This window comes from Prosopis cineraria, unplaced genomic scaffold (assembly GCF_029017545.1).
Source record: "Prosopis cineraria cultivar Desert tree isolate PC_DT_omini unplaced genomic scaffold, ASM2901754v1 PC10, whole genome shotgun sequence".
NCBI lineage: Eukaryota > Viridiplantae > Streptophyta > Magnoliopsida > Fabales > Fabaceae > Prosopis > Prosopis cineraria.
Window position 1 is genome coordinate 18,436,948 of NW_026555341.1, and position 10,543 is coordinate 18,447,490.

General features: G+C 27.3%; 1 protein-coding gene across 3 annotated transcripts; it reads left to right on the forward strand.

Annotated features, from left to right (window-relative positions):
* The first annotated feature begins 535 nt into the window (after window positions 1-535).
* LOC129321257 (WAT1-related protein At4g01440-like) lies at window positions 536-8,563 on the forward strand. Of its 3 annotated transcripts, XM_054966969.1 has the most exons (7): window positions 536-790; window positions 3,604-3,666; window positions 3,785-3,901; window positions 6,048-6,115; window positions 6,275-6,501; window positions 7,181-7,332; window positions 8,303-8,563. In XM_054966969.1, exons 1-7 carry the CDS (start codon window positions 603-605, stop codon window positions 8,427-8,429), a joined length of 942 nt encoding a protein of 313 aa, XP_054822944.1. In that variant the 5' UTR covers window positions 536-602; the 3' UTR covers window positions 8,430-8,563. The 3 variants fall into 3 exon arrangements, with proteins under 3 accessions (XP_054822944.1, XP_054822942.1, XP_054822945.1); XM_054966967.1 differs by having other exon boundaries at window positions 6,048-6,501; XM_054966970.1 differs by having other exon boundaries at window positions 6,048-6,469.
* Window positions 8,564-10,543: the final 1,980 nt, after the last annotated feature.

Sequence of the window (10,543 nt, forward strand, 5' to 3'; positions counted from 1 at the left end):
ATTTAAAGGTTGAATTAATTAAAATTACTATATTTTCACATCAAAAAGTAAAAATCAATTATATTCTTATGTAGTGTTAAATCATAATAGAGGTGGGGGAGGGATATAGAGAAGTATGATTTACACTCTATAGATTCTCAAAGTATCTCATGGCCAAAAGTTCTAGAAAAAGAAAGCATAATGAACATTATAGAGTTAAATTTGGAATGTTAAACTAGTGTTGAGATCATCAAGGGAAAAATTGTACTATGCTGCCTTTGATTCGTTAATTAATGAGGTCGATTGCTGACGATGTATGGACGTGGCTTATAATAAGAAAATGGTAATTAATACGTGAATCATATTTCATATGTCGTAAAGTTCCACCACAAATTAAAAAAGAAAAAGAAATCTGTAAAGTCGGAGATGTGTGATATGAGAATATATTATCATGTCTGCGAAAGGAATATTTTTATATTATTATATAATTAAAATACAAGTATAAAAACGAGGGTATGTGCGAGTTGAAAGAGCACATAGACACAAAATTAACAAACATCATATAGCTATCGATCAGTACTCTTGCAAAATCTCAAAAGAAGAGAATTGATCGAAGATCATCGATGTCGATGATGAATTATTGCAAGTGGAAGCCTGTTGCTTTGATGATTCTTGTTAATTTAGCTCTGGCTCTCGCAAATCTGCTTCTGAAGAAAGTTCTCAGTGAAGGAATGAGCTTCTTGACCATCATAACATATCGTCAGTTAGTTTCAGCCTTTTTCTTGTCTCCTATTGCGTTTTTCTATGAGAGGTAAGAATTCTATACTATATGCATTAACCATATTTGATTTTAGTGCATGTATTAATGTTCATGAATTATGAATAATATATATTTTTAAATATTTTCAAAAAGATAGATACTCCATCTGTCCTAATTTATAAGATAATTTAATAAAAATAAAGTTTTATTAAATATAATATGTTAATATTACCCTTCTGTAATTTCCTTACTGGACTCTTTCTACTTTTTTATGTCATTACGTTATCCTAACAAACTTGAGAATACTACAATTACCTGCCTAAATTAATGTGAACTCCTATTGTGTGGGACATTTGATTAAACTCTGATCCCTTGACTACATGTCCTAAAACTCAAACACGAGGCTCCATGATAAATTAATTCAATTTTTTCAATTAGTTGAACCAATTGCCTCTCAATTTATTATATTCTTTTCCTTTAATATTTCTCAAATATTAAATGAAGAATATTTTTAAAAATTTATTTAAAAAATTAAAGTTATAAAATATATTTAATAAATTTTATTGATATATGTAATTTTGTCTAAAATTATCTTAACAGGGATGGGGAAATACAATCTTATTAAATCAGATCTTATTCTTCATTTAATAAATTAATGCTACATATATGAAGTCAACGTGGATTTGGTTGTCAGAAATTACTTGATTTGGTATATTAAAGAAAGAAAATTTAAATAGACATACTTTTATTTTCCTCCGTTCATTCTTTAAGTGCACATACTTTTGATCTCATATATATATATATATATATATATTTATAACTATATGATGAAAGAGGCTAAGTTTATTTTTCTTTCCCACCGCTCATTTGACATTTCGATCCAGCCTCTAGAAGAATATAACATGTATTGTACTTTCATTTAAGTGAACTTCAACGGTCCAAACGGGCTTTTAAAAATTTTAAGGAAATAGATAATATTTCCTTTTCAAGTGATCTGTTTCCAACAACTAATGACTCTCTAAGGAAATCAAATAACATCCGCAAATTTATGGTTGTGTCTGTGCGGGTCTAGTTTTTAATTTTGCAAGTTGGAGTTAGATGTAAGGGAAATTCTTATATGGATAAGGTGCACCATGTGATCCACGATATGTCAAATAAAAACATGATATGTTGTACTAGTTCAACCAAATAATATCTTGCATATCATTATTTTTAATGATTTTATTTTTGAAATAAAGTATCTCTATAATTTCTTGACTTTTCTCTATCTATCATCATCAATAACAAAAGCAATTTATATTTATAATTACCTACATGTTTTTATTTATTGAACAAACTATGAATGACGTAGTATATTAGGTTTATATAAGAATTTTTTATTTGTAAAAGATTCATTGTTAATATAATTTTATATCATGGCTAGCTAGCTACATGTGCCTCTTACCACTATAATTTTTCATGGGTTAAAAGGATAAATTTGTTCTGAAATTTTTTCGTCAAATGCAATTAATAAAATTACCCCTTTAGAAATACTTCTAAGGTAAATTTGCTCTAGCCCTCATCAAATTTTTTTCAACTAATAGTCAACGTTGGTCAAATATTATTATATGGTGAAGTTGCACCATTTTTTAAAGTCCCAAGATAATATTGTGCTAATCAAAAGTTAAGGATATCAATCACATCTAATGAAATACTTTCATGACAAATTTGCCCTTTAATTTTAATTTTTTTCCTTTCTTTTTAGGAAAAATATCAATCAAGGACCACTTGAGGATTTTTACATCAAAGAAGGACCTGAAAATGTTCATTTTTCATTACACCCCCTTTGGTCTTTAGATAAATCTTTATGAAAAATAACTTAATTGCCTCTCTTAATGAAAGAGAAACACAACTAAATAGGAATTGGCTGTTAATGTTCAATTGTATTGTTGTCAATCATGAATTAGTAGTTGTCAAAATTTGAATGACTTATTATTTATGTAGGGTGAACACTTGTCTTGTACTATAAGTTTTTCAATATTGTTAAATTCTAAATATAAGTTATTGTTAATTACAAATTAGTTGTTGTCAAAAATCAAATGGCTTGTTGTTTATACAAAGTAAATAATTATTCCATTAAACATGTGTTGTCAATTTTTCAATCTTGTTAAATTATAAATGTATTGTTATTAATCACGAATTGGCTATTGTCAAAATCCAAATGGCTTATTGTTTATGCAAAGTGAAAACTTAGTCCATTAAACATGTGCTATCAATTTTTTAATCTTATTAAAATTAGAATATGTTGTTGTCAAAAACTCAAATGGCGTTTTGTTTATATAGAGTGAACATTTATTTTATTAAACATATGCTATCAGTTTTTCAATCTTGTTAGATTTTGAATGTGTTGCTATTAATCATAAATTGGTCGTTATTAAAATCTAAATGACTTATTTATGCAAGATGAGTACTCTTTATTTTAAATTTTAGGGTAATTTAGTCACTTTTTCATAAAAAAATATTTTTTGCTAAGGACCAAGGGGGTGTAATGAAAAATTATAATCTTAGGGTCTTTTTTATATAAAATACCTCCAATGATTCTTTGGTGATATTTTCCCTTCTTTTTACTAGTCTACATAGCTTTAAGAAAGGTATTTGTTGCTTACATCCTCACGTAGATAATACTTCAGGAATTTTTTTTAAATAAAAAGGAACTCCTTGATTGTGACCTTAAACTGTGAGGAGATGCAGAGAAAACACTGTTATGAAGCCTTTATGGCATGTTAATTTGGTTTCCAATTTGTAAACGTGATTTTTTAATGGCAACTCATAAATCGCTTTTAAAAATCACGTTGCAAACGTGATTTCGGATGTCACACTTGCAGGAAAAGCAGGCTCGAGGGTGACATTAACATACTATGCCTTCTTTTCCTCAGCGCTCTTGTTGGGTGAGTACTTCATAGGCACATTAATCTGTTACTAGATCAATATCTAAATATGTTCAAATTAAATTGCGTGTTGCTTATTTCATCACTAATATTCGAAATCAATCAATTTCTCTTTCAGTGTAACATTCACTCAGTACTTATTCCTTCTTGGACTTGGATACACGTCGGCAACATTTTCATGTGCATTCCTCAATATGGTTCCTATATTTACTTTCATCATGGCTCTGCCTTTTGGGTAAGTGAAGCCAAAAAAAGAAAAGGTGTTATTTTGGTAAAATGAAACGGGGAAAAAAAAAAAATTTGGTCCCAGGGGATAGATAGGTAATCTAATTTGTTGGTTGCACAGAAATAGTTTTTTAGCTGTTCAATTCCTTGATCATTCATTAGAATATCATTATTAGCACAAAAACTTAATGCCAAACTTACCAATTTTCTAATTTTAATCTTATTTTGATGGCATGATTGAACCAAATACTATCCAAAGTCATTGGAACATTGAACTTCCTTTTAATTTGTCTTAATCATCCATACCCCTCTTCTATTTTAAAAATATATATTTAATCCAAACTATATATTAACACCATTAAAGAATATTCTAAAAATATTCTAAAAGTATAACTTTTTATTTGAAATTCACATTAAAAAAAATCTTATTTATTAATTTACCTCTCATCCTACTAAATCTCTAATTTATCTTTGTTTAACATTCACTAGTTATTAAAAATGTTAAATAATTAAAAATATGTATATACTTAAAAGACTACATTTACGTTTTCAGCAAACACAGACACACACACACACATGATAATTAAATAAATAAGTTTAAATAATTAAATTATTGGAACAATAAAAATATATAATTATAAAAATAATCAACTTTATATTAGGATACAAATTAATAAATTTAAAAATGTAAAAATATATTAAAATTATTTTTGGGCCACAGCAAGTGTTTAAATGATTGTTAATGAAATAGATATAAGGGTCTTCTGGTCAAAATAAAATATCAATGCTATTTTTAATTGTTAAAATAATAGTTAAATAGATAAAAATAGGATCTTAATTAAAAGAAAGGCAGGTGTAATACCTGTTTTGATTTTAGAGTAATTATTGTGCGAACAACATTTTGAACCCTAAACTTTTAAAATGTATAAAAAAAATTTTAAACTTTTAAATTTTAAGGGCCTAAAACCTTGCCATTAAGTTAAAAAATACAGCTATTATTTTTAAGAATTAAAATGAGTGCTATATCAATATGTGACTAGGCCCTACAACTATAAAAATAATGGCTGTTTTATCCAACTTATCTCAAAATTTAAAAGTTGAGGAGAATTTTTACAAATTTTAAAAATTTAATGTTTAGAATATTATTCACGCAATAATTTAGGATTATGATGCTCACTAACCCTTGCTTTTAATAGAGGTCTATACAAGTTTTTAAAATAAAAAAAAATTTTATGTAATTTAGATTAAATAGGGAAGGTTAGTATAGTTTATTTAAATTTTGCAGCACATTATGGAATTTTTTTCCTTAAAAATTTTTATTAAAGGTATACACATGCAGTTCTTTATTTATTAAATAATTCTTATTCGTAACTAAAATTCCCTGCATAAAACATATATAAAAGTGTGCTTTTATTTTTTTTTAAATATGGGATTAGGTTAATTGAAGTTATTTTAGTTAAAAATATTAAAGTTATACTAAAGTGTGGCAATTTTCTTTTATTTTAAGGGGCTCGTTTGTTGTGTAACATTTTATTAATAAAAAGCAATACTTTTGTAAAAGAAAGAAAACATTGGTTTTAGCATTGAATTTCATAACATATAAAAAAATTATCTTTAAACTTTGTCAAAGTGGCTTTTTATATTTAAAACAAATTAAAAACAATGGATTTAGGTCAATTGATGAGGCTTTTTTTTGTCAAAAATTAAATTTAGATTTTCACTGAAATGGAGAAGTATATTTTGTTTTAAGGGTTGTGCAATGTGATAATTTAACAGTCAAAAACAATTTTCTAATTTTAAAGAATTTTAAAAAAATTATGTACAAAATAAAAATACTAAATTTAAAAATCAACGTTTTGCAAAAACAAATTGAAAGTCTATCAATATATCTGCCATGAATGAATATACTTCTTTTAATGAAAAACGTAGCTATTGATAAAAAAACATTACAAATTAATCAAATACTTAAGACAATAAATGTTTATCATCCACCACCTTTGTATAATAAGATGTGTTTTGATCAAAGGTATAAATACCATTTACTTAATTCTCTGTTTGTTCAGCCAAAAAATGAGCATACCATATATAATTTTTTTTTTCCCCCCGATACATACAACCATTACTTGACCATTTGGATTGAATTAATTTGCATGCAGAATAGAGAAGGTGAATTTGAGGAGCATGAGTGGGAATGCCAAGGTGTTGGGCTCACTTATATGCATAGGTGGCGCTTTATTACTGGGCCTTTACAGAGGAGAACCCTTAACCTCAATTAACCCTAATAAATCTCAAACCCCACCAAATTATAATAATAATAATTCTTCTTCAAAGACATTATTGTCCTCATCACCACCACCTTCTTCACCTTCACAATGGGGTGTAGGTTCAGTGCTTCTCACAGGAGGCTGCTTATTGTGGTCCTCATGGTTCCTTATTCAAGCCAGGATTAGCAAGAGATATCCATTTCAGTACTCAAGCACAGCCATTTTGTCTTCTTTTGGGGCCATCCAATCAGCTATCTTGAACCTCATCATCAACAGGAAAAATAATAATCCTGCCGCCATCTGGATTCTCCATGGCAAGTTGCAAATCTTGACTGTCCTTTACTCTGTGAGTATATCTTCAATAAAAACTTTAAATTTATTTTTTATATAATATTTTTTTTAACTTTTAAAAATAATATAATATATGATCTTTATTGTCAACAAATTTAATATTAACCATTAGTTAACCAATAAATAATATAAAATAATCTCAAAACTTATAAAAAATACCAACAATTACAATTAAGGATCTAAAAAATTAAGAATAACACCAAGAAAATTTTATAGATCACCTTTTGTAACTTTTAGGTCCTTTTATATCATTTTTTTGGATAAACTAATAGTAAAAGTTAAGTTTTATTAGTGATAGATGCTAGATTATACTATTTTTAAAAGTTAAAAAGTAATATTAAATGAAATATATACATATATATAAATTTAGAATCCCAAATGATTTGGACGAATAGTTCATAGATGAATTTGCTCTTTTATATCATCTAGTTGTTTACTTACTTTTTTTAAAAAAAATTGCATACAAGTTTCATTTAATATAATTAATTACTTTTATATTTATTAACAACTGAATTTAAAAAAATAATAATATATATTTTTATCATTCTTCTAAAGTTAGTTATTAATGAATTTAAAAATAATTAATTATATTAAGTGAGATATGAAAAAGTAATTCTCCTCTTTTTCTAATATATACCTTTTGGATAAAAGTTGTTTAGTTGCTTTGGATGCAGGGGTTGGTGGGATCAGGCTTGTGCTACGTGGCAATGTCATGGTGTGTGAAAGAAAGAGGGCCGGTTTTTACAGCGGCATTTACACCCCTCATTCAGACATTTGTGGCCATTCTTGAGCTCTCTATCTTACATGAGCAAATCTGGCTTGGAAGGTTCATTTCTTTTACCCAACTCATCTCCTCCATTATTTCATTTATTTTTCCAATTAATTATATTGAGTGAATTACAATGAATTTTCTTTTTTTTTTTTGCTAAATTTATAGTGACTGTTTTTTAATAAAGCAACTTTTAATTTTTCAAATTTGTCTCATTATTGATTTGATTCATAAAATTTAATTCTTATTAATTTAATCTCTTAAATTTATTTTAGTTATTAATGTGGTCCCTATTATTTAAAAAAGAGGATATACTGTTAAAATTTTATTGAAATGAATAACAGAATATTGCTGAAAACCATATAAATTAATTGAAAAAAAGTATATTTATTTAAGTAGGAAAAAACTATGTTTTTTTTTAAAGAGAACTAAACACAGTGAAAGGGATTATATTAAAAAATTAAATTAATTTGAGGGTTAATTTATTCTCATTTAGCTACATGTATATGCCAAATCATCAATATATGTACTTTACATATTAGATTATTTTGAGAGACAATTTATGCTTTAAAACTTAAAGGATTCACATGATAGTTTTAAAAAATATAAGGAATCAAATTGATAAAAATTAAATTTGAGGAACCAAATCAATAACTGAGACAAGCTTAAAGGAATAAAAATTTTTTAATCCTTTTTTCAAAATTTATATATGCGTTCCCTTAAAAAATTAAATTTAATATATATATATATATATATATCTATTTAAAATCAACAAGAGTTTAAAATGTTCAATTTAATCTTTCTTATAAAGGAAATTATGAAGTTATATAATGGAAATAGAGGGAATGTTATAAATTTTAAAGACAATTAAGAAAAAAGCTCCATAACATTATAATTAGAAATTAAAAATAATCTACAAAACATCTTTGACATGAAGATGAATTTTTATTATCACATTATTGTTAATGCTGTATCTCTTCAAATTGCATTTTCCCTAATATATCTATACCATGTGTGCAATAAGCAGTGCTGCAGGATCTGGCATTGTTATTGTTGGCATGTATATTCTTCTGTGGGGTAAAAGAAAAGAAGACGTCGAGAAACATGTGGCCAAGACCGGCCAAGCAAATCAACAAGACCGAGAATGCCAATAGTTGTCATATTCCCTCAAATGTAACAAGGTGTCATAATATTTTTTGAATAATTAGATAATTTTACTTTTGTTTTAAAAAAACAAAGAAGATATGTTAGTTATGTACTTTACCCACTATCACCATGATATTAATTGATATTAGTAAGGGTAAAATTGAAAAATTATTATAAGTTATTTAACCAAATAATATACTTCTATTAATATACATGATTTGGTTAAAAACACTTAATACATGGGAATGAAAGGAGTATACATGTATGATGCTTATAAATATTTTAGATTTTTTGTGTACAACAAAAGGTCAGTACAAATTAAGTTGAGTTAAGAATTAGGACGGAATCAAGTGTATGTCAAGGGGGTTTAATTGTTCAAGGGTAAGGGGAAATTATGTTTTTGGATATAACTCTTATAATATTCGTCTTGACATTACCAATACATGTAACACAATTACATAACACTATTACGATAACAAGGATTAATTAATTTCTTATACAAGGTTATCATAATACAAGAATTTAAAATTAAGTTTAAAAGATTTGGGATCCCAAAAAAACCCTTTTTGAAAAAGATATTTGAGTTCAAACCATAGTTTAAAACAAGTGAAAGGAAGTAATTGAAGCATGAAAACAAATAACAACCCATACATACATCAAAGAGGGCATTTTGGATTCGGTAACTCATGAAAAAAGAATGATGGCTGAAGGTTGTGTAATATCAAATGTGTTAATACATTCGTGACATGAAATTTTATTGAACTCATGCTGATAAATTTTATCATGCAGAAGGACAATTTATTTCAAATATTGACAACGGTTAAACTGGAGCTATTTGAGAATAACCCTAATTGTGAGGTCGTAATTGGGGCAGTTCTTAAATAAGAAACTGCATAAGTTTATAGTTTAAATGTTAAATTGTTATTAATTGGTCTACCATCTTAACCTCACCTTGTTTTCAAATTACATAATACAGACATGAATGCAGCCTTCACATCATAACATGGTCAAAATATTAGTCTAACAAAGAGCATAAGGACTAGCTAACGTACACAATGCCTAAATATACACAAGTACAGCTTTAAGGATGTATGTGCATATTATATTATTAAAGTTATTGCAAGTGAATTTGGAAATTTATTAACCTTATTCATAAATGTTTTGTAGGATGAGTTAGCTTCCTTAAAAGTTAACTTATTTTCGTGGCCTGTGGACCATCCATGTAATGTAAAATTAGTAGAAGCCCATTCACTCATTTCAAGTGTTGAGCCATCCCAAAAGAAAAGGCGATGATCTTATTCAAGATCTTTCATATCATTGTGACTTGTAATTTTTGACAATTGTAATTGCTCTTTTGCAATCAGGTTTAGTTTCAATACATATATACACATTATGAAATGTATTTTAGGTGGAGTACTAAAATTTGCAACTAGTATTATGAAATTAACATGACATTTATGAGTGATTACTATTCATGTATTAACTAACAGTTTGCAAGGGTTTTGGAAAATTAATGAGTGAGACTGGCCGACTAACAAGTAGTGTTTCTCCATCTCCCACGAACATGATCTAAAAGATTAGGCTAAGCTGTGAACATACTTGGTCATTGTCCTTAAAGTGACAACTATCATAATACATTTACAATTGGACTCGCGCAATTAATAATTGGTGATAACATGTAAACACGACTATAATTTAGATGAGATTTGCAAGGGGTATTAGAGAATTAACGAGTAGCACTGGGTGACTAACAAGTGGTGTTCAACGTCTCCCATGAATGAGATATGAAAGATTAGGCCAAGTTGTAAACATACTTGATGATTGTCCTCAAAGTGACAACTGTTATTAATACATTTACAATTGGACTCACACAATTAACAACTAGTGATAACATGTAAACATGGGTACATTTTAGATGAGGTTTGTAAGGGGTATTGGAGAATTAGAGCAAGCGTTTTACAACTAATATTAAGAGAATCACAAACTAGTGTCACTTTATTAACATATACCATATATGAGAATTAGAAAAAAATTTCAGGCTGGTACTTGTGACAATATGCCATAAAGTAGCTTCATGAAATTACATATAGAAGAAATATTTATAGGATGCCAACACATTACA